General features: G+C 39.5%; 2 protein-coding genes across 5 annotated transcripts in view; one reads left to right on the plus strand and one right to left on the minus strand.

Moving 5' to 3' along the window:
• The window catches only part of DHX57 (DExH-box helicase 57), a 55,420-nt gene extending 36,898 nt beyond the window's left edge, over positions 1-18,522 (minus strand). The window contains exons 1-7 of one of the 4 annotated variants that reach the window (XM_040496566.1): positions 18,352-18,522; positions 9,213-9,430; positions 7,298-7,450; positions 6,077-6,262; positions 4,934-5,772; positions 2,705-2,883; positions 1,195-1,316 (exon numbers count right to left, since the gene is read on the minus strand). In XM_040496566.1, coding sequence (XP_040352500.1) covers positions 1,195-1,316; positions 2,705-2,883; positions 4,934-5,772; positions 6,077-6,262; positions 7,298-7,450; positions 9,213-9,424 — 1,691 coding nt within the window. In that variant the 5' untranslated portion in view covers positions 9,425-9,430; positions 18,352-18,522. Of the gene's footprint in view, positions 1-1,194; positions 1,317-2,704; positions 2,953-4,933; positions 5,773-6,076; positions 6,263-7,297; positions 7,451-9,212; positions 9,431-17,582; positions 17,602-18,091; positions 18,297-18,351 lie in introns of those variants that run through there. The other 3 variants (XM_040496563.1, XM_040496564.1, XM_040496565.1) reach the window with 3 other exon arrangements.
• MORN2 (MORN repeat containing 2) lies at positions 18,129-24,754 on the plus strand. The gene is made up of 6 exons (XM_040496880.1): positions 18,129-18,408; positions 18,496-18,579; positions 20,988-21,038; positions 21,602-21,708; positions 22,557-22,693; positions 24,416-24,754. The coding sequence occupies exons 1-6, from the start codon at positions 18,129-18,131 to the stop codon at positions 24,516-24,518; spliced, it is 762 nt and encodes a 253-aa protein (XP_040352814.1). The 3' UTR covers positions 24,519-24,754.
• The last annotated feature ends 396 nt before the right edge of the window (positions 24,755-25,150 follow it).

A 25,150-nucleotide genomic window follows, 5' to 3' on the forward strand; every position in this document is an offset into this window, starting at 1 on the left:
TATCATTTGTAAAATTGAGACAATCGAACAGACATTAGATTAAGTTCTGTAAACACCACTACAAATGACCTGTATGTTTGAATCCTAAAGAAATGGGAGTATTATGTTATGATTTTTATGTATTATCTTACTGATTTGGCTACAAGTAGACTGAGGTTAAAAAGATATGAAACTGAGGGGCGCCTGGGTGACTCAGCCGGTTGAGCGTCCAACTTTGGCTCAGGTCATGATCTCAGTTAAGTGAGTTCGAGCCCCGCATGGGGCTCCGTGCTGACAGCTCAGAGCCTGGAGCCCACTTCAGACTCTGTGTCTCCCTCTCTCTCTGCCTCCCTCCCCTCTTGTGCTGTCTTCCTCTCTCTCTCTCTCTCAAAAATAAACATTAAAAAATTTTTCTTAAAAATATAAGAAACTGGAAGATCTCTTTAAATGTTTATTTATTTATTTTGAGAGAAAGAGAGGGCCAGCAGGGGAGAGGGGCATAGGGAGAGGGAGAGAGAATCCCAAGCAGGCTCCACACTGAACCGACATGGGGCTCAATCCCATGACCACAAGATCACAACCTGAGCTGCTATCAAGAGTCAGACTCTTAACTGACTGAGCCACCCAGACACCCCAAGAAACTGGAAGATCTCAAATTACTACTATATTGGTGAGTCTGGGCACGAATGTAATTATTAGGTTAAATACTTTTGAATAGAGAACTAAATTAAGACTACAACCTATCGCTGCTAAATAAATTTGGATAACATGCAAAAAGGGTAAAGTAGGAAAAATAATATGCCCTAAGTTGTTATTAAAAGAACAAATAAAAGCTCTAAGGAAATCAGAATAAATTTAGCAGATGGAAGTTTCTAAGTTAAATGTTCTAGAACTATCCTTTACATTTAAAAATGGGCCTGGTAAAAGTCTTCATTTAGACCTTTTACCTTAAAATTGTCTCAGGGAAGAGGTGTGCAATGTCTATAAATTACTTGATGGATTCCTGAGATGTTTTTTTGTTTTTTGTTTGTAATTTGGGTCTGTTGGCTAAAGATCTGTAAAATTAGGTTCTGTGAAATATTATTTAATATCTGACAAGTAAAGCACAAATAACAACAGTTACTAGTTTTTTTACAAGTAGAACTGGTTATGGTAACCAGGGTGCATACCATATTCATGGATGAAAGCTGCATTGCAAATAAATTGCATTCTTACCCAGTCATACCACTTATAACAAGCACTTGGTGATCGCTCAACAATTTAAGAATGGTTTCTTTTTCTTCCCAAGCAGGGAGTGATTGTCTTTCTTGCAGAATTGCCTGGAACTGTCTGGAAGCCTAATAATATAAAAGATAAGGCATCAGTTACGTTACTTTGAATCATCTTTCACAAAGATCTCAGGTTGGAATCTCATAGTTAGACCCACCCTTTCTGCTCTTTCTTTAACAATTTGTTCAGAGACAGAAATTGCAGGTTTGTTAGGATTGGGGGAAAATCTTGTGATTTTCCTACATCTGAATAAACTGCAAGATCTTGTCAGAGAAATAAGCCTCTTGTTTAGCACTACCCAGCTCTTCCTAGCAGGATTCTCTGCACCAGCACTATCCAGTAGTGGATTGTCCAAAAGAACAACCTCTGACTACATGTGGCTAGTGAGTATTTGAAATGTGGTTAGTGCTACTGAGGAACTGAATTTTTAATTTTATTTAATTTTAATTAACTTAAATTTAAACACCTGCATGTGGCCAGGGGCTACCACACTGGATAGCATAGTTCTATCAGATTTTTACTAAAATCAGTAATAGTAAGAACACTCATGAAAGGTTCTTTTTGGCCACGCATCACATATATGTAACTCAGTCTGACGTCCAATGGCCAATAAACATTGTAGCATATGTTAAATCTAAAGATATATTTTTGAATAATACAAGAAATTTACATTAACATATCATTTTCTGCATATAATGTTATCATATAAATTTATCACCTCTAAACACAAACTGATCAAACTGAATATGTAATTTTTTGTTTTTACTATCTTACTACTTATGGTGTGAATTTCTATTCATTTTGATGTTCTATAGGCATTGCACTACGTATGCCATAGTGTTATGCTGTGTCAAAAATCAGAATCAGAACTTCACAATTAGAAATGCTGCTAGACAGCATCCAATCCAATCCCCAAACTGGCTAAGCAACTTGTTTTTGTCCTACATCCAACCCTGCCCTAACAGTTCACTTACAGGTTCTTTGAAAACAATCTTCATGTGAATGGGATAAAAACAATATGGACTTTGGAAACAGAGATTTAACTTGAAGCCCTTGTGTGGCCACCTGCTAGCTATGTGACCTTAGGCAAGTTATTCATCCTAGGATTCTCTCAAATGGAGTCAGAGTCCCTCCTTCTCCTTTCTCCACTATTTTTTCTAACATAAATCACAGCACTAATTTTCATTTCACTTATCAGATTGCCTGTCATAGTACCAGAGCCACAAGATTCTGAGATATTTGGTATATATGCGTGCATTTCACTTTCACCAGCCATTGGATTTTCCAAAACTATCTAGAACATGCACCCAAGTTTGCTGTGGCTTGCAGAAACTGACCACGCGGAGTTAAAGAGAAACAAAAGCATACTAGGGAGGGTAGCGAGGCTTTCTAACTCCTAACCAGTTCATCTGTACAGTAGGGAGGCAATGCTAGCCAATCTCTGGGAACACCCTACCTGTTTGATTCGGAACTGCTTGCAGAGTTTAGCATTTTCAGCATGTACTGATTTTGCCTGCCAGTCATATCTTCTGGAAATCTTTTTCTTAAGGTTCACATAGCTCTCATTCTCCACTATAACTGGTGCAGGACCTTCATCCTCCTCTGAATCCTCCTCAGGTTCTGATTCTTTTTCAACTTGCAGGGGATAAAAGGAAACATTTTCCATATGGAACCCTTTCTTTAGCAAAGGGGGAGAGTCACTCTCTAACAAAGTAACAACAACAAAAAAATCGTAAGATGGAGAAAAAGCTAAAGCTTGAATAAAGCAGGTTCATTCGTTTCAAACAACTACTTCTACTGCTAAAGAACTTAAAATGCATCTTCAAATATACTTTAATTAGGAATAAGTGGCTATTGCTAAACCAAATTAAAACCGAAGAAGAGGGGCGCCTGGGTGGCGCAGTCGGTTAAGCGTCCGACTTCAGCCAGGTCACGATCTCGCGGTCCGTGAGTTCGAGCCCCGCGTCGGGCTCTGGGCTGATGGCTCGGAGCCTGGAGCCTGTCTCCGATTCTGTGTCTCCCTCTCTCTCTGCCCCTCCCCCGTTCATGCTCTGTCTCTCTCTGTCCCAAAAATAAATAAACGTTGAAAAAAAAAATTTAAATAAAAAAAAAATTAAAAAAAAAAACAAAAAAACCGAAGAAGAAAAAAATCATGGCACGCTTTGTTAATTCTGTAGACTCTTTACATTCAAGGAACTAACTGACAGTTTCAACTATTTGCAAGTGTTCCTAAAATTCTATGACATGAAACCCAAATGTCTACCAAATGATAAATCAATACACAAAATATGGCATGTCCTTATAATGGAGTGCTATTCAGCAATAAAATGAAGTACTGATATATCCTACATGAACAAACCTTGAAAACATTATGCTGAGTGAAAGAAGCCGATCACAAAAGCCACATATTGTATGATTCCATTTCCAGGAAGTATACAGAATGGGCAAATGCACAGACACAGAATGTAGATTCATAGTTGTCAAGGGTCGAGAAAAGGGAGAAATGAGCCCTCGCTGCTAGTAAGTATGGGGTTTCTTTTAGGGTTGATCAAAATGTTCTGGAATTAGACAGTCATCATGGTTGGGGCGCCTGGGTGGCTCAGTCAGTTAAGCGTCTGACTTCGGCTCTGCCATTCCTGAGTTGGAGCCCCGCATCAGGCTCTGTGCTGACAGCTCAGAGCCTGGAGCCTGCTTCAGATTCTGTGTCTTCCTCTCTCTCTGCCCCTCCCCCGCTCACGCTCTGTCTCTCTCTCACTCAAAAATAAAGATTAAAAAAAAAAAAAATAGTTGTCATGGTTGCACCACTCTGTGAATATACTAAAAAGCCACTGGATTGTATCCTTTAAAAGAATGAATTTTATAGTATGTACATTGTATCTCAATAAAGGTGTTACTTAAAAAAAAAAAGGCCCTGTCACACAATCTGTCATTTCTCCAGGAATATTTTTGAATCCCACATACTAGAAACTGCTGTTTGGCAGCAAGTGGCTAGTGAGTGAACCTGGCCAACTGTATGCCATCCACACCTTAATGCAGTTTCATTGTTCTCTACTTACTGATGTTTACCTAAGAACTCTTGTGAAATCAGGAAAACTTGTTTCTCTCAAAGAAAGATGGCAACAAATAAGAATTCCTTGAAGAACTCTGAAAAAGGAGTTTAACTGTGGTGTACGAATCTGTACGGCAAATCCGCAAAGCGATCAGGCCAGAAGGTTCCACAAACATTTTTTAAACTGAGGGTTTAGGACTTCATAAAGAGCCTTAACACTAATGGACTTTGGGGGTCTAGTATACTGTGGAAAGAGAAATATCTCTAAAAACTCAGTTGAAAGTAATTCCATGTAAAACATCAGAAGTAAACATGTGAAACCAAATGGATTAAATCAAACATATTTTCTGGGAAGATGCTTTAAGGTTCTTCCAACCCCGAACTGTAGAATAAACTTCTGTATCACTACAAACTTTCAATGCAGACAGCCCAATCACAGTGACAAAACTGGGGCTTTCAATTAAAGCCAGGCCACAGTTCAGGGGATTCTCATTCCCTTTTGCCCTTGGACTGAAGAGACTGATTGGCCTAAGATCACTGGGAGATCCTAGAGAAGCCCTCAGAAGCTCGGTCTTCCTTAATCCATCCTGAATGCCCCCTCCACAAAACCCTCCACTCAATCAAAGCCTTCCATACCTTCAGGAGTCTGATTTGGAGCGAAAGAATTGTTTGGGATCACTGGTTTACGACAGACAGGATTATTTATTCTGGTCCCAGACGATACTGGCGGAAAGTTCACAGGAGCGACACTGTATTTGTGATGGGTATTTGTTAGTAAATTGACTATTTCTGATTCTTCCTCTAAAAGGGTTATCAAAGAATATACAACAGGTTCGGAAGTTTCTGCAAATGTCAAGGCCTTGCCATAAAGAAACTCAGAGATATGTAAACGACAAGCCAGAGGTAGATTCTCATTGGTGGAATAAAATGCCACAAGGGGAGCTTGATAGGGGTATTTGTGGTCTTTAGAAAATCGAATTTCAAGTTCATATAAAAAAGAGGCATCTTCATGAACATTAAGATGAGAATCATCTACAATTCTTTCTGCTCTTCCGACAATTTGATTTGGGGGCACTTCATGTTTGAATTTGCATCTTGATCCAAATTTACAATTTCCTTTGAGGTAAAATTTACAGATTTCAAGTGAAGTCTCCTGTGTATTTTTGGTGCTTTCCTTTCGCTTTGATTTGCAGAATTTACTCGTCAAATACTCCAATTCCAATCCAATGGTCCAGACTCGGTTCTGAATTCTTTCGATAAATTTTTCTCCACAGATTGACTTCAGAGCAAATGCCTCTTCCTGCCGCTGTTCCACACACTCATCCACACTCACATGGGCAACCGCCTCAGAGAGCTTCATCCTCTCCCCAAATGTCTCTGAAAAACACTGTGTGAGCAGATGTTCCAGCGATGCCCCCACATCTCCATCACAGATCCGCAGGGCTGCCTGACAGCGTTCAGGGTTGAACCCATACCTACCAAGTGTGAAACATGACAAAAAATATTGAGTAATTTCAAATCACAGAAGTGAAGTTCATTTAAACATGCTCATGTGAAGTTATAACTGTATATAGGCAGGATTGGCATTTTGAGAAAGTATCCCTGGTAACATGGATTCCTCCCTAGTCACCCTGTCCTGAAAGAGAGGGTATTAGGCACATCAGCACCGCAGCAGCCCCTGCAACAGGAGAGCTTTCCAGGAGGGGGGAGTAGGGTTTGTAATGTGATTCCAGTTTCTTCAGTTCTCCCCCAGCCGCCGTAAATGTTGAAAGCAATCACCTGGCAAGTTTCTGGACTGCAAATGTTGAGACTGTGAATTCTGGATTAGGAGGCTCCACTAGGCCTGAGCCAGCACATTCCAAAGGGTCACAGTCGGGAACAAGGGAAGCTTCTCGGCCAGCAGACCAGTACTGTTCATCATCACAATCAGGCTCGTCATCTTCCTCTTCCCCAGAAATGCCTCTTCTGACAAAGGTAACATGTTCATAGTATTAAAGTTCCACTTACTTCAAAGTAAAATTTAGCAAGAGTCTAAGAATTTAATTCAGGGAGCCAAAGGACACAGGATCCTAACCATTCTTCAGTCACTGATTTGAACTTTTACTGATCTAACTTCTATCTTGGCAATTAATATTTATCAGGCATTTATTAATGCCAGGTTCTATGCTAAGTGTTGTATGTGTTCTATCTCTTTAAAAATCTCCCCACAACCCTCGATCAGATACTGCTGGGATGTCCATTTTTCAGATGATCAACTAAAAGTTAGAGAGGGTTAGTAATTGTCAAAGGTTATACAGTAAAGAGCAACTAGAGATTTTAACCCAGGCAGTGTGACCCCAGAGCCTGTACTCTTAACCACAGAAGCCCTGGCCATCCTCTTTCTCCTCATTCATAAAAACCATCCCTGATTTTTTGCTTTGCCTAACCACCTTTCCTAAATCTAAGGCAGGTAAGAGATATGTAGGTAAGACGGAGGCTGAACTGTTGACTGACCCACCCACCGGTTCTGGTGAATGGAATGCAGTGACTTCTTTGACTGAAATCACAGAGCAAAAACAGCCAAAATATTAAAAGTTGTTTCTCTGAGGCAGATGGTCATGAGAAAGTGTAATCCTAAGACTTCATCTGATCAACTCAATATTTGCTCCTCGAACAACACGTCTACTTGTTCACTGCAGGGTTTTATTTGGAAGGCTGTCAGTAAAGCAATTACTGAATCCATATCAGCATTGTCCTCAGAAGAAAAGACGCAAAGGCAATCTGCACTGCTCCCAGATACTGCAAAACAAACGCACTCTAAAACTGCTGCTGAATAATTATTCTTGTTTTGCTTTTGGCTCACTTTCAACTAATCACATTGTCACAATAGGATCAGTATTGAAAAGCACTCCAAAGACACACTGGACGGACGGACGTTCCCACTGCCCCCACTGCCCCCACCGCCCCCACTGCCGATACATCTTCCTTAACATAATAATTGACTCAAATAAAATAACTCACTCAGATCCAGCATCTGCATCTTGTTCTTGCAGGTCTCGGAGAAGAGCTTTCACTTTCTCTTGATTCTCAGAAGTCATATGCAGAGTCTGAAGGGGCATTTTGGCTTCGGGCTTCCATTTGGGGCGTGCCTCTCCTTTTCTACTGTTGCTAGGTCTGCAAAGGACATATTTACCTGTGACCAGAACTCTTACGCTCTCCTCACAGTCCTCAAACAGATACAACATGGACTGGACTGTCAAGTGTTTTACAAAAGATGACAATGACTGTGAAGAATTTCCCCTTTTCTACAGTATTTACCACACTTCATTATCTTGCAACTGCTGGGGAAAAAAAACAACCTGGTTAGATTCCTAATCACTAAATCTGGTTTCACTAACTCAAGAATCCTCTGGAAAAAGTAATGCTATGATGACTCCTGCTGCAGTTGAGAGTAGAGACTTTCGAAAGAAATGTTACACGCAAAGCATTTATTTCATTCTGTTTTAGGTGCCCAATCTGAAAACAACGGGAATATTAGGCCTTACTTTTGAAATATTTACTGACCTTATCGTTATTTCCTGATTACAAAAAAAAAAATAATAAATACATGTTCACTGGAAAAAAGCAGAAAACAGAAGTCATCGTAATTCATATCAATTCTTTTTATATACACTTTTAAGTGAAACTATACAGCACATATAATCTTTTATAATTTATTTTATTTCCTCATCAAAATAAAACTGGAATTTTCGTAAGATTAAATATTCTTCTACAACATATTTTAATTTTTTTCTTTTTAATATTATCTGTTATTTTAGAGAGAGAGTGCATGTGAATGAGGGAGAGGGGCAGAGGGGGAGAGAGAAAGAGAGAGAAAGAGAGAGAATGAGAGAGAGAGAGAGGGAGAATCTTAAGCAGGTTCCATGCTCAGCACGGAGCCCAACACAGGGCTCAGTCTCACGACCCTGGGATCATGACCTGAGCTGAAGTCAAGAGTTGGAAGCTCAACCAACTGAGCCATCCAGGCGCCCCACCTATATTCCTTTTTAACTAATATTTCGTTGGGAGTTATTCCCAGAAAAGGGAGAGAAAGAGAGAGTAGCTAATCTCTAAAAATTCCAGTAGACAGCTTGCAGCACTGTTTAAGAGACAATGAGAATTCTATACCTATACTGCATAACATGCAGTAGTAAAATCTTTACTTTCATTAAATATTCACTAGAATGATCAGAATTTATTTGTTATTTAAAAGTTGAATATGAAAGAAGCCTGGATATGACTCTGTCACTGGTCATCACCTGAAACACCAGTGAAGATTTGGCTGATATGTCTGGAAAATAGATAACTCATCAACTAAAAAGACAGAGTACAGTCACGTCGAATTTTGGGATTTTCAAACTTCAATGTGTAAGGAATACTTAAAATCATTTTCATCACTTTCGCTATTTCCAATATTTGCTTTCCTGGTAACATTAGTTTCAATGACAGTATTACATTCAATTCACAGTGTCATGTAAGTTGAAGTTAACTTCAGATTTCAACCTTCCAAAACAAACAAACAAAAAAAAAACGCTGTTACTTGCCATCATGCCTTTAGAAAAGGTTACAAAGTGGGGGCCTTCAAGGTTTTAAAGTAAGAGGAGGGCCACCTGGGAGGCTCAGTCGGTTAAGCGGACGACTCTTGGTTTCAGCTCAGGTCATGACCTCACAGTTCATGAGTTCGAGCCCTTCGTGGGGCTGACAGTGTGGAGACTGCTTGGGATTCTCTCTCTCTCCTCTCTCTCTGCCCCTCCTGTGAGCTCTCTCTCTCTCTCTCTTTCAAAGTAAATAAACTTAAAACAACTTTTTAATTAAAAAAAATAACACAAGAGTATAAGTCCCACAGATTAGAAATTGATACCGTTTCTATCTCTGAACATGAGAAAGGCATAATGACCTGAACGTGCGCCTCGATTCACTGAAGATACAAAAGTCATCACCGTCATCCCAAATTCTACTCGAGGCCTTTCTGTTGCCAGCACTGCCACCACCACTGCTGCCACCACCATGAGATTTACTAGTGTGACTCCTGCCTCCTCTTCCTCCTCTAGAAGACCCTTTTCCACCTCCTTTGCCTGGCTTGCCTTTTCTTCTTACTGAGGAACTCATTTTCACCTGCAAGAGAAAAAAGTAATACAGACACCATAAAACCAGACAAATATAATAACCCTTTGTCGAAGTTATGGATATAGCCCATTATAGACAGATAAGGAACTGCATATTTTTACAAGGGTCAGTCTAGGGGAAAATAGGTAAATTCTTTTACAAAAGTTTTACAAGCACATCCCTCTGAGGATTAATATTTTTTAGTGACTTTCTCTGACACAGGTTGCTTAACCAAGGATGTGCATCAAAAATACATGGAGAAGTTTCCAAACACGTGTCCTTAAGCCTCAATCCTACATTCTGATTTGGTTAGATTTGGTATAGGGTTTTAAAAACTCTAGTCGAGAGGGGCACCTGGGTGGCTCAGTTGGTTAAGGATCCAACTCTCGATTTTGGCTCAGGTCATGATCTCACAGGTTCGTGAGACTGAGCCCCACGTTGGGAGGAGCCTGCTTGGGATTCTCTCTCTGTCTCTCCCCCCATGAGCACATGTGTGCTGTCTCTCTCTTTCTCAAAAATAAACAAACATTTAAAAAAATACTTTAAAAAACACTGTAGTTGAGAAGAGATGTTTTTCATGTATTTAACACGTGATTCGATAAAATTTTACTTTACGTATACCCTTTCAGAGACACTGACCTGGCTCAGAGATTTTGCCTGGGTAGAGTAAAAGTATAGGGCCTTTGTATGCCATTGAAGTTGTTAATCAGTTTAAAATAGAATGTTATAACTATAAGATGTTTTATGTAAGCCTCATGGAAACTACAAAGCAAAAATCTACAGTAGGTACACAAAAGAGAAAGGAAATCAACATACTGCTACAGAAAAAGCATCAAATGACAAAGACAGCAAGAGAGGAAGAAAGAAACAAAGGATCTATAAACCAGGAAACACTGAATAAAATGTCAATTATTAAGCCCTTAACCTCTCAATAATTACTTTCAATGTAAATAGATTAACTTCTCTAAGCAAAAGACACAAAGTGGCTGAACAGATGAAAAAAACAAGACCCACCTATATGCTGCCTAAACGGAATTGATTCAGCTTTAACGACAGACACAGGCTGAAAGTGAAGGAATGGTAAAAGTTATTCTGTGCAAATGGAAACCAAAAGAGAGCAGGGGCAGCTATACTTTTATTGGGCAAAATAGACTTTAAGGCAAAAACTGTATCTAGAGAAAAACACGGTCATTATATAATGATAAAGGGATTAATTCATCAAGAGGATCTAGCAGTTGTAAGTATTTATGCACTTAACATCAGAGCATCTACCTATATAAAGCAAAATGGAAATTATAGACCAAAAAGAAAGTAAAAATGAAAATATGATACATTAAAATTATAAAATATAGCCCAAATTAGATTCAAGATATTTTTTTTGGATTACATATTCCTATAATGAGAAAATTGTTTTCACTCAAGAAGTAATAGGCTGCATTACAAAGAATAAAATACCTAGGAATAAACTTAACCAAGGAGGTGAAAGAACCGTGTGCTGAAAAGTATGACATCGATGAAAGAAACTGAAGAAGATACGTATAAATGGAAAGACAGTCCCTGCTCATAGATCAGAAGTGATACTATTAGAATGTCCACAATGCCCAAAATAATCTCCAGATTCAATTCAATCTCTATCAAAATTTCGATTGCATTTTTCACAGAAATAGAGCAAACAATCCTAAAATTTGCATGAAGTCACAAAAGACCCTGAATAGCCAAAGCAATCTCGAGAAAGAAGAACAAAGCTGGAGGCATCACACTCGGATTTCAAACTATATTAAAAAGTTATGGTAAGCCGTATGGTATTGGTATAAAAACAGACACAGAGATGAATGGAACAGAATAGAGACCCCAGAAACAAACCCATACATACACAGTCAATTAACTCACAACAAAGGAGGCAAGAGTATAATTAAAAAAATGTTTTTAATGTTTATTTATTTTTGAGAGAGAGAGAGAGAGAGAGAGAGAGAGAGAGAGCACAAGCTGAGGGAGGGACAGAGAGAGAGGGAGATATAGAATTCTAAGCAGGCTCCAGGCTCTGAGCTGTCAGCACAGAGCCCAACGTGGGGCTTGAACTCACGAACTGTGAGATCATGACCTGAGCTGAAGTTGGATGCTCAACCGACTGAGTCACCCAGGTGCCCCAAGAATATACAAGGAAAGAAGTTTCTTCAATAAACGGTGTTGGGAAAACTGGACAGCCATGTATGAAAGAATGAAATTCAACTACTATCTTATACCACACACAAAAATGAACTCAAAATGGATTATAGACTTGAATGTAAGACTTGCAGCCATATAACTCCTAGAAGAAAACATAGGCAGTAAGCTCCTTAGCATCAGTGTTGGTGATGCTTTTTGACTCTGACTCCAAAATCAAAGGCAGTAAAAGCAAAAATAAACAAGTGGGATTACATTAAACTAAAAAGCTTTTGCAAAGCAAAGGAAAACATCAATAAAATGAAAAGGCAAGCTACTGAATGTGAGAAAATATTTGCAAATCATATATCTGATAAGGGGTTAATATCTAAAATATATAAGGAGCTCATACAACTCAACAGCAAAAAGGCCAAACAATCCAATTAAAAAATTGGCAGAGGATCTGAATAGACATCTTTCCAAGGAGAACATACAGATGACCCACAGGTACATGAAAAGATGCTCAACACCACTAATGGGAAATATAAACCAAAACTACAATGAAATATCACCTCAGACCTGTTAGAATAGCTATTATAAAAAAGACAAGAAATAACGAGTGTTGGTAAGGACGTGGAGAAAATGAACTCTTGTATACTGTCGGTAGGAATGTAAATTGGTGTAGCCACTATGGAAAACAGTATGGAGGTTCTTCAAAAAATTAAAAATAGAACTACCATACAATCCAATAATTTTATTTCTAGGTATTTAGCCAAAGAAAATGAAAACACTGATTAAAAAGATATATACACCACCATGTTCACTGCAGCATTAGTTACAATAGCCAAGACATGGAAACAATCTAACTGTCCACTGATGGATGAATGGATATAGAACATGTGATACACACACACACACATATACCATGGAATACTATTCAGTCATAAAAGAGAATGAAATCTTGTTATTTGCAACAACAAGGACGGACATCAAGGGCATTTTGCTACATTAGTCAGAGAGAGAAAGACAAATAGTGTATGACCTCACTTATATGTGGAATTTAAAAACAAAAACAACCAAGCTCATAGATACAGAGAACAGATTGGTGGTCACCAGAAGTCGGAGGTTGAGGGTAGGTAAAATGGGTGAAGGGGGTCAAAAGTTACAAACTTCCACTTACGACATAAGTAAGTCATGGAGATGTAAAGTAAAACATGGTGACTATAGTTAATAATACTATACTGCATACTTGAAAGTTGCTAAGATAGTAAACCTTAAAAGTCCTTACCACAAGAAAAAATTTTTTTTGGTAACTATGTATGGTGATGGATGCTAACTAGACTTACTGTGGTGATCGTTTCACAATATATACAAGTATCAAATCATTATGTTGTATACCCAGAACTAATATAATGTTACATGTCAATTACACCTCAATTTAAAAAATGATCCAGGGACGCCTGGGTGGCGCAGTCGGTTAAGCGTCCGACTTCAGCTCAGGTCACGATCTTGCGGTCCGTGAGTTCGAGCCCCGCGTCAGGCTCTGGGCTGATGGCTCAGAGCCTGGAGCCTGCTTCCGATTCTGTGTCTCCTTCTCTCTCTGCCCCTCCCCCCTTCATGCTCTGTCTCTCTCTGTCTCAAAAATAAATAAACGTTAAAAAAAATTTAAAAAATGATCCAACTACATGGTATTTATCACTTGAAATTCAAAGATACAGACAAATGAAAAGTAAATGGGTGGAAAAAGATAAATTATGCAGACAGCAACCACCAGAAAGTTGGAATGGCTAATAGCAGACAAAATAGACTTTAAAGCAAAAAATGTTACTAGAAATAAAGAAGGACATTTCATAATGATAAAGGGGTCCTGTTATATCAGGAAGATATAACAATGATAAATATATATGTACCTAATAACAGAGCACCAAAATACATGAAGCAACAACTGACAGACATGAAGAGAGAGATAGACACTTCAATAATAACAGAGGAGATTTCAATACCCCACTTTCACCAATAGTGTTAGAACAACTAGATAGAAGATCAACAAGGAAACAGAAGACTTGAAATACGGTATAAACCAACTAGACCTAAGGGGCATCTATAGAACACTTTACCCAACACGATACACATTTTTCTCACATGCACAAGGAAAATTTTCCAGGATACACCATATCCTAGGCTATAAAACAAATCTCAATAAATTAAAATAGATATAAAACAAAATATGTTTTGCAACCACAGTGAAATGAAATTAGAAATCAAAAGCGGGAAAAAATGTGGGCAACTCAGTCAATGTGGAAATTAAACTAGGCCTCTTGGTATTCCTTTCTTCAAAATCCTTCATAATCATACATTTTTATACAGTGTTTATCTTATATTTATCTCCTCCTTCCTCCTCTCAAAAAAGTTCTTTGAAGGCAAAGGATTATGTCTCTTTTTTAAGTAACACAGTACCTCTAACACAGTGTTGGGTGTATGGTAGTAATTCATGACTAAAGGCTGAATAAATGACTGATATGAGAATGGAGATTCATTCAGTCCACAAACATTTATTGAGCACTTATTATGTGTCAGTTCCTAGGGATATAACAGCAAAAAAGACAAATTCCTCATGAAGCTTATGTTCCAGAGGGTAAGACAGACAATAAACAAATAAATAGATAATATCAGCCAAGTGCTATAAAGAAAAAAACAAAACAAAACCCTGAGACTGTTATTTTAATTTTTTTAACGTTTATTCATTTTTGAGAGACAGAGAGACAGAGGGGCAAAGAGAGAGGGAGACACAGAATCCGAAGCAGACTCCAGGCTTGGAGCTGTTAGCACAGAGCCTGATGTGGGGCTTAAACTCATGGACTGTGAGATCATGACCTGAGTCGAAGTCAGATGCTTAACCGATTGAGCCACCCAGGCACCCCTTGAGACTGCTATTTTAAATACAGTGGTCAGGAAAAGCCTGAGATCGTATTTGAGCAGACAGCTGAACAAACTGAGAGAGTGAGCCATGAAATATTTGTGAAAAAAATATTCTAAGGGGAAGGTGCCAAGTCCAGAATAGCTTCAATACACCGAGCTGGACAGTCAGAAGTCTGATGGGTCCGTACTGAAGTGAGGAGAGGGATGAGGTCAGAGAGCAGAGAAGGGTCAATAAAAAGCTGGAGACAGGGAGCACAAGGAGGAGAGGCAAAAGATAACAGGTTGTGACCTCAATAAAACCTGCAGGCCACAGAGCAAAAGCTGTAGAACCACAGTAATGATCTAGGTGTTTAGGTTTTAATTTAAGTTGCAGTTATTGCCAATTTAGGCTAATACTTGGCTTTTGTGTGTTATACATCATGACTTGGAGATCTCTGCTCTAAACAAGAGAATGAATTTTCTTAAAGTGAGCTTAGTTTCTGAACTTTTGGTGATTCATGTATGCACATAGATTCTGTGATCCCGTTTCATAGTGCACCATACAGGAACACTTCCTATAAATGAACTGCTTTTTATTTTCATGTTATTAGTACTATTACGGTCCCATTACATGCCTATTAACCTCATACATTTGTCATTAGTCTTTGAAGGAAAAAAATATGTAAATATGTATGTGTAATATAAGAATTCCTCTCTAAAGCAGGGCTTAAAGTTTTTGAAAAAGTTTGAAAAAGTATATCATGTGAATTCCAATTTATCTCCATGCCAAGAATTATGTTTAGACAGGAAAAAAGAGACTTGTTTTGATCTCAAGTAGAGAAATAGATTGCTTTGGGTTTTATGCAGCTTTAGACTTTATTTATTTTTTAATGTTTATTTATTTTTGTTTTAAAAAATTTTTTTTAATGTTTATTTATTTTTGAGAGAGAGACAGAGAGAGACAGAGTGCAAGCAGAGGAGGGGTAGAGAGAGAGAGAGGGAGACACAAAATCTGAAATAGGCTCCACGCTCTGAGCTGTCAGCATAGGGCTGGGCACGGGGCTCAAACTCGGGATCGGCAAGCTCATGACCCGAGCCAAAATCTGATGCTTAACTGACTGGGCCACCCAGGCACCCCTGTAGCTTTAGACTTTAAAAAGGCTAGAATTTATTCTGTTTAAGAGATGCTAAATATGATAGGAAGTCACTAAAGAGCCGAGGCAAAAGACTGCTAAGACTGACTCATATTTTCAGAAAATTACTAGCTGCTATGTGAACAATAGACTGTAGAGGGGTGAGAAGCCAGGAAGCCAACTAAGAAACTACTCAGTTGTTCAGGCCAAACAAATACAGAAAAAATACAGTGGGTCGGACTAGGGTGGGAGGAGCAGAGTTGAAAAGTGGTCACAGATTCTGAATGTATTTTTTTCAATGTTTTATTTAGTTTTGAGAGAGCACAAGCAGGGGAAGGGCAGAGAGAGAGGGACAGAGGACCTGAAGTGGGCTCTGTGCTGACAGCAGAGAACCTGATGTGGGGCTTGAACTCATGAACCACGAGATCATGACCAGAGCCAAAATCGGATGCTCAACTAACTGAGCCACCCAGGTGCCCCCCGAATGTCTTTTAAATGTAGACAAATTATACGACAAGTATGAGAGAGAAACGTCTAGAATTACTGTAAGATTTTTTTGGCCTAGGTTAACTGGGTAAATAGTGGTGCCATATGCTCAGAACTGTGATATTGGGAAGGAAAAGATCTGGGTGGGGGAGTCACAAGTTCAGGTTGGATATGTTACATTTGAGCTGCCGGTTAGATACTCAAATGGAGACATGTTGAAGGTAGCTGAATACACAAGTTTGCATCGAGGGGAAACGTAAGATGATTTCATTTAACCCTCTAAAAACCTTGTAAGGTAAATATTATTTTCTATATTTCATAGAGGAGGAGGAGACTAGAGCATAGATAAATTATATGACTTGTTTAATGTCACCTAATGTCTAGCAGCAAAGTCTGGAGCCAGGGTTTGAAACAATCTGTTTGACACCAAAGCCCAAATTCTTTCTGCCACATCTCCTCCTGCTCACCACATGCATGTACCTTGTATCGTCAATTCAAAGTTTAATGATAAACCAAACCCCTTTGAGTTGTGCCTGGGTCTTAATTTATAAAAGTAACCACAAGGAGAGGTCAATGTCACTGAAAGAAAAGTTTAATGTTATTCACCGTTTGGCCAGGAAGGAGAGAGGCATGTCATGCCAGGCCAGGCCAGGCCAGGCCACAGGAGGAAACAGCGGTGTCAGTCAGGAGGCACAGAGGAGCCAGTGGAAGGCAGAAGGCACAGCCTTTCTTGGGGTTTCTGCCAGAAAGGCAGGACAGAGTAAATAGTTTAGGACTGGCTAAGTAAGATAATTCCAGCAGGCTTTGGGGCTCAGGGGCTGTCCCTCCTTGGGTTGATTTCAGGGAAGAGAGGAATTGGCTTGATGTGCAAAAATTAGATAAAGGAGGTAGGTGGTTGGGGGTTGGTTTGCAGATGAGAGGTGTGTTCACAGGTCAAGGTGTTAATTAGCTATCCCTAGGAAGGGCAGTTTCTTCCTGGTCAGCGAGGCCCCCAGTGTGTCAAAATATAACAAAGTATGACAATAAAAAATGACTAATACACTTTTCCAATCCAAATTTTAAAATCCTTTCACTGTAAGTTTCCTCTGACTCCAGATCCTTAGATAAGAATATCATAACTCTCAAACTCTTCTGTAAAAACGGTGAAACTTATACATATACTCACAAAAATGTAGGGTCATTAAAAGCTTAACGGGAGGCCGAAACAATGAGACAAACTGAATGCTATAAACTTGCACATCAATAATTACCTACTATTTCTAAAATTCAGGAAAAGGGAAAGGATATACAAATCAGACAGAAAGATCAGTGCTTCAGCTCAAAAACCACCCAGACCAAGTAAATCTGTGTAGTAAAATACATTAGGGAAAAAAAGCAAGAAGAGACTGTCCTCTGATTTTTAAAAAGAAGAGTGGCTAGCCAACCAGACCAAGCCACAGCTAGCTCGCCTAAATAACGATCAACAACTTGTCTCATACCAACCCAGAAAATGTCACCCTTACCTGATCTGAGATCTGCTCTCAAAATGTTGAAGGAAAACTTGCTGGCTATATCCAATAGGGCTCTGCCCACATGTTTGAAAAGGAATGGGAATTAGGTTGTATAATCTACATGGATGGACCTCACTATTCTATTCCATTTAGCCTGGGAAGGTTCCAACTATCTTTCTACACCGTAGACACAGGGACCTAAGTTTGGCTCAAAGAGTATCCTTTGTTTCACACCCCAAATAGGCCCCCAGGAACAGAATCACCAGCGGGGCACTGAAAACTGATCACACACCATTCCGCTCCCAGGCAAATCTCTGACTGACCCCATATATCCGGCTCCACGCTGATACCTGCACCTGGTACCTTTCTTCCAGCATACATCGTCTCCAATGAGCCACTCAGTTTGAGACGGTGACGGAGACAGGATGCAATGCAACCCCTTACCCCTCTTTGAGCTGAATTGGGCTCCCCCCCTCTTGCCGGGGTGTGGACAACCCGGAATCCTGATGGTCCAGACTCACCGGCCCCAGCTAGCCAGGGTGGATCCCGCCGGGCGGGATGCTCCTCAGACCCTGGCCACCCCCGGAGAGGGAGGCGGTAGAAGGATCCGCACACGGACAACCAGGGCGGAGCGCAGACCACGCACACGGGCACACATCCCTTGCCCGCGGAAAGGGAGGCCGTAGCGGGTTGGCAGCGCTGCTTCCCGGGGTGGCTGTCAGGAAGGAGCGCCCAGGATTGAGGGGTCCCACCAGGGCTTCGCCACCCACCGCGATCTCACCTGGAGCGGCTCAGCCGCGGCCCGGCTGCAGCTGCACAGCCTGCTGCCTCCCGATTGGCTCAGCTTCGGCCCCTCGCCTATTCGCTTCCGGGTGAGAGGTGCCTGGTCGCCCCGGCAACCGAGTCGCGGTCCGCGCTGAGTAAGCGTTTGGTTCCTTCAAGGCCGTAGAGCTGGCTACCCAGGAGGAATCGCCGAGTCAAGAAAATCTTAGCAACACACCTCTGTCAAGTAAGTGCCCTCCTCCCAACGCCCTGAGCGGGGAAGGGCACCTTTAAGTAGAACTCGCATGAAGCCAGATAGCTTCATGGTGGTAGCTCAGGTGTGGGTGTGACTATTTCCTGACGGTCCTACACAGCTGGTGGCGTGGGGGCGCAGAGACCCCCCTCCCCCGGCCTAGAAATCAGACACCTGGATTCTAGCTCTGATTCGGCCATTGATTTGCTGTTGTGACATCTTAGGCAAGTGCCATCCTCTCTGGGTTTGTTTCCTCCATGATTCCAGATGGTCTCCATCTCTTAGGTTGCCCTCTAGCTCTAACATCACAAAGTTTCGAATGTGGAACCATGTTTTAGGGCATTTGAAGGCAGTTCTGTTTTTTGTATGATCAAGTTAAGCGCTCTGCTTAATAAGCATTTAGCGATTGCTTTCCAAATGCTATTCATTCACTAGACATTGAGTTCCTACCAGCAAATACTAAGCACTGAGCTAGTCACTAGAGTGAGAACAAAGATTCGACTAATCCCTGATCCCTATCCTAAATGAGCTGGGTATTGTGATAGGGGGTTCCACCACAAAAGCGTTATTTTATTAGGGTCCTAAGTACTATGGTAGGGATCAGCCCAGGGTGCTGTGGAGACTCCCAGATGCATCTGGGAGCGAAGGGAGATCAGACAGGCTTTGCTCAGGTAATACTTGTCTTTTTCTTTGTGCCTTTTTCTGGGATAAATTTCCAACCTCGTTTTCCAGTTCACCAATTTACTTTTCAGTTGTGTCCATTATGCTCTTCAGTCCTTACACTAGTTACGTAATTCATTTCCTAGATTGCTAATTGGTTCTTTTTCATAACCACCTCTTCTGTCTTAAGGATACTAGACTCTCCCTTTCTCTCTGTTACAGTATTTTACAGTATGTTATAGTATTTTAAAGTCTTCTGCCTATTTTCTTATATTTCCTCAAAGGGGATGAATCTCTGGTATTTCTCAATTGGCACCTAAACTAATTTAAAAAAATTTTTTTTAATGTTTATTCATTTTTGAGAGACAGAGACAGACAAAGACAGAGAGACAGAGAAAGTGGGGGAAGGGCAGAGAGAGAGAGAGGGAGACACAGAATCTGAAGCAGGATCCAGGCTCTGAGCTGTCAGCGCACAGCCCAATGCAGGGCTCAAATTCTAGAACTGCAAGATCAAGATCTGAGCCAATGTTGTATCCTTAACTGACTGAGCCACCCAGGCGTCTCCTGAATTAATTTTTAAATTAAAAATATCAGTTCTCTTGCCCTACCCATAGAAATTCTGATTCAGTAGTATAGGAACTTGCAAGCATCCCAGGTGATTCTGATGCACGAGACACATTTTGAGTAACATTCTGGTAGACTCTATTGTCCTAGAAGTTAAAATTTACTTATCTTCTCTACATGTATGTTTTCTTTGGTAATGGAAAAAAATAATTTCTACTGATTTGGTCCACTAAATACTCCTGTGCTTTGATGCATTGATTCCCCTCAGTTCTCTGGTTTTCTTTCTTTCTTTTGACTTGGTCTCCATTCCAATCTCATTTTGTTTAGACACCTTCACTGCTACTTCTCCCCACTATCATTTACTATCTTCATTTTCTATTCCCTCCTTTCGCCAATTCCTCACTCCATTTTACCTTTGTGAGGGCATCAATAGGTCATATAGGCTACCCAAGAGAAAGAAAAACATATATCTGTACAAAAACTTATACATGAGTGTCCATAGCAATGTTGTTCATAACAGCCCAAACTGGAAACAACCGAACTGTCCACCAATTGATGAATGTATAAACAAACTGTTATTTCTGTACAACGGACTATTATTTGGCAGTAAAAAGGGATGACGTACAGCTACATGCTACAACATGGATGAACCTTGAAAACATGCTTAATAAGTCAATCACAAAAGGCCACATATTATATGATTCCATTTATATGAAGTGTCCAGAATAGGCAAATCCATAGAGGCAGAAAGTAAATCAGTGGTTGCCAAGGGCTGGGGCTAGGGCTGGGGTGAGGTGGAGATGGGGGTAGAGAAGAGGTGGGAGTCGAAATTAGGGCAATAGAGATTAACTGCTAACATATTCTAAAGTCAGATTGTGGTGATGGTTGCATGGCTATGAATATGCTTAAAAACATTGAATTATATACTTTTAAAGGGTAAGTTTTCTGGTATGTGAATTATATACTAATAAAGCTATTATAATAAACACATAAAAATAGATCATCTAGACAAAGTTATTTATTTCCCCAAGATCTTGCAGTAGACACTGGAAATCATGATATGCTTGTGATCATATGAAGTGAGTCTGTTTGGTTAGCTCTTAAAGCACATTTGTTATAGGTCTTCTGACATAAAAATACGTAAGCTTATGTGATGTTTCTTAAATCTTTTAAAACAGCTGCAGAAGTGTATAAGATAAACTTTGTATTTCCAAATGGAGACAAGTATGGTAAGCATACATTTCAATTACTTTTTCTATCTAGACTAAGATTAAATAGCATAAGAGTAACAGCATCATGAGACTGTAAATTTTGTAAAACTACTATTGGGATATCAACTCCATTAAATAAAACCAACATAGAAATACAAATAGATGGATAGATTTTAAATTTAAACTCTAATGTTAAGTCTAGACAGTATGCCTTGGAAACATATGTACAGGATCTATCAGTCTTCCTGGCTGGTTTGTTTCAATGGTTACAAGACCTCCTAAGGGGTACCTCACTGGCTCAGTCGGAAGAGCATATGACTCTTGATCTCATGGTTGTGAGTTTGAGCCCCATGATGGGTGTAGAGATTACTTCAATAAATAAATAAACTTAAAAAAAAAAACAACAACACAGGACCTTCCAAGTCCATGGATCTCCTTATCTCTGGTCTCATTGGTTTCAATGCTAGACTCAGAGACCCTTAAGGTGCAGCTGTGATTAGTCCTGAACATAAATACTTTATTACCTAGTGAAATAAGGTTCCCATTCATAATGGATCACAATATATTTCTCTCTTGTTTAGATGGTGACTGTACAAGAACATCTTCTGGAATCTTTGAGAGAAATGGAATAGGTATTCATACCACTCCTAATGGGATTGTCTACACAGGAAGCTGGAAAGATGACAAGGTATCATTGCTGTTTTCAATACTGACAGTGGATAAGTAAGTCTATTGGTTACATGATTCTTGGCATTTCACCATTAATCAAAAGCACATGTGAGTAGGCTACACAGTACAAATAACTGATACAAACATAGGAGTAATATTAAAGTCATACAGTGTTTATTATCTTTTTTTTTAAGTTTTATTTATTTAGGTAATTTCTATACCCACTGTGGAGCTTGAACTCACAATTACTACCCCCCACTCAATGAAGAGTCACTTATTCCTCCCACCCAGCCAGCAAGGCACCCTATCATCTTTATTATGATCTTTCTCATCTCCTATTCACTGGGTAAGGCTAACCTCACTACAGAATTTTCTCATTTAATCCTCACAGCAACAGCATGGGGTAGGTACTATTAATGTTCCTGTTTTATAAGTGAAGGAAATCAAGCTCAGGTTTCTTGCCCAGTGAGTGATGAAACCAGATGCGTACTCAGGTCTGCTTGAATACAAATGTTTGTTCCTAACAACTTTTTTGCACTGTTTCCTGGGCTAACTAAACTGGTTGTCCTTTAAGATTTTTGATATATTCAAGATATCTTGAGGACCCTATTTTCACCATCATGGCCCCCCCCCCCCCCAGATGTTCAGATGCCCCAGATCAGGAACATTTGACTTGGTGGGCTTCAGGGAGAGATATATTTAAAGGACAATGATAAATGGTAAATGTTGTCTAATTTTTGTGGAAATGGTGATACAATGATAGATTAAATAATAACTAAGTGGATGATAGACATATATGTGCCTTTTTGAAGTGTTCTAGGGAAACTGAATATTAGTTACTGAGGTCATTTCCTTTGTCACAAACAGATGAATGGTTTTGGAAGACTTGAGCACTTTTCAGGAGCAGTATATGAAGGACACTTTAAGGACAATATGTTTCATGGATTGGGGACTTACACATTCCCAACTGGGGCAAAGTATACTGGAAACTTCAATGAAAATAGGTGAGCTTAAAATAAAAAGTCATTGTAGTTCTAAAAGGTTCTTTTCAGGCATGTTTGCTTAATTATTATATTTAGTCAATGCTAAATATTCTTTTGTAATATATTTCATTAAGATATATTTATTAAGAATTCTTGGGTTAGAAAAAGTAAAAAGGAAAGAATTGTTGGGTTATTTTGGGGGGCAGAATGTTATAAGAGAGGCTAAGACCATTATGAGCCTCCAAAAGAAAATCCCATTCTTGGTGATAATCTATTAGATTTTTCATTTATTTCCTCTTAACTCTCTTCCTATAGAACTTTTTACAGTCAGCTTGGAAATGGAAAGCTTATAATAATTATAGAGAAAATTTAGGCCAAAAATTACTTTCACTTGAGATGTGCTGATAAACTTTTTAAAAAGCAGCCTTGGGAATAATTTCATAATTGTTTATTGCCTTTGACCTGATATATGTGTATTTTTACTAAGCTAGTTTTTAAAATGTAAGCAAAATTAGTTAGTTTTCAAATTGTAGAAATGTACCTACTGTTGTCCTCTCTGAGCTTATGCTTAAAGGAAAACTACAAGTGAAATGAAACATAAGCACAGTTTCATAAGCTTAACCTTCACACTGAACACCATACTGTGTCGTCTAGAGGCTCATGTTCATTTATAAATACTGCTTTATTTATTTCCAGAATTGAAATGCAACCTAATTATTATGAAATGGTTGATATAAGTACATTTTGAGGTGGGCAGAAAAGTGTTCACCTATTCTGACTCCGATAACAACACAGACTTTTTCCACTGATGTTAATAAAGGGAAAAAAAATCTAACCATGGAATAAAGGTCTGTTTATGTCTGTGAAGTACATTTTCACCACTCCCAAGAGTCCAAGAAAACACCCACATAGAGCACAGCACCTCAAACATCGTTGATGGTTAATAAATATTTGTTGAATAAATAAATGAACTAATATGAACTTTTCATTTTTTAACTGATTATTTTGGTTTTATGTAAATTTAGTGTATGTGATCCTAAAATCTTGGATTTACACCGAAATTCGTATACTGGCAATGTCTGGAATAGTAATGGTTTTGGTAGGATATGAAAGCAGGATGCTGATTTTTATTTATTTATTTTTTTAGGATGTTGAATTTTATTATATTTATTCATTACAAAATTTTTTTAAATGTTTTTATTTATTTTTGAGACAGAGAGAGACAGAGCATGAGCAGGGGAGGGGCAGAGAGAGAGGGAGACACAGAATCTGAAGCAGGATCCAGGCTCTGAGCTGTCAGCACAGAGCCCGATGCAGAGCTCGAACTCACAGACCGTGAGATCATGACCTGAGCTGAAGTCGGACGCTTAACCAACTGAGCCACCCAGGTGCCCCTCATTTTTTTTAGTGTTCATTTTTGTGAGAGAGCGAAACAGTGTGAGTGGGGGAGGGACAGAGAGAGGGAGACACAGAATCCAAAGCATGCTCCAGGCTCTGTGCTGTCAGCACAGAGCCCCATGAGGGGCTCGAACACAAGCCATGAGATCACGACCTGGACCGAAGTCGGACACCTAACTGACTGAGACACCCAGGCACCCCTAGGATGCTGAATTTTAAATCAGAGTTTGAAAGTGGAAAGATACCATTTTTTAGGCATAAAGTATAATATGCCAGACAATCTTCTTTCCGGACTGTAAATTCTTGGTCTTGATTAACGAACAAACTTACTTTTCTCTATTGCAGGGTAGAAGGTGAAGGACAATACACTGATGTCCAAGGACTGGAATGGTGTGGTAACTTCCATTTCACTGCTGCTCCAGGCCTGAGACTAAAGCTCCACATGTAGGATATCCTGCAGTAAAGTTTTAATTTAGTAATGAAAGCTTTTAGTTGTAAGGAAAACACTGAAATCTGTCAGCTGAAATAACTTCATACCCTAGCTCTAGATCATAACTTTGCCAATAAAACCATCACTCACACCTTTTTGAACTTGATTTTCATCATCGTATACTCAGTGTAAAATAAATTATGTGACTCCTTTTAATAAACACAGCAGAACTATCTAAATCTTGGTAAAATCAATTTCCAATTCTGTGCCTGAGTTTTGTCATCTTATTTAAAAAGTATACCTGTGTGGCGGCACCTGGGTGGCTCAGTTGGTTGAGTGTCCAACTTCGGCTCAGGTCATGATCTCATGGTTTGTGAGTTCAAGCCCCACATCAGGCTCTCTGCTGTCAGCACAGAGCCTGCTTCAGATCCTTTGTCCCCCTTTCTCTCTGTTCCTACCCCGCTCACACTCTCTCTCTCAAAAATAAACATAAAAAAAAAGCATATCCGTGTGTTAAAGGAAACTATCAAGAAAATGAAAAGACAATCCACAGAATGGGAGAAAGTATTTACCCATCATATATCTGATACAGGTTTAGATTCCAGAGTATGTAAAGAACTCATACATAAATGTATGTAAATAAAAACACA

Source organism: Herpailurus yagouaroundi, unplaced genomic scaffold (genome assembly GCF_014898765.1).
Source record: "Herpailurus yagouaroundi ecotype Mexico unplaced genomic scaffold, PumYag 188, whole genome shotgun sequence".
Classification (NCBI taxonomy): domain Eukaryota; kingdom Metazoa; phylum Chordata; class Mammalia; order Carnivora; family Felidae; genus Herpailurus; species Herpailurus yagouaroundi.

Excerpts from the sequence above, each read along its gene's own strand:
- MORN2 (XM_040496880.1), top strand. The coding sequence starts at position 18,129 with ATGCTCCTCAGACCCTGGCCACCCCCGGAGAGGGAGGCGGTAGAAGGA. Across the intron at positions 18,409-18,495 it reads AGCCTGCTGCCTCCCGATTG|CGTTTGGTTCCTTCAAGGCC; the intron begins GCTCAGCTTCGG and ends GCGCTGAGTAAG. Across the intron at positions 18,580-20,987 it reads TAGCAACACACCTCTGTCAA|CTGCAGAAGTGTATAAGATA; the intron begins GTAAGTGCCCTC and ends CTTTTAAAACAG.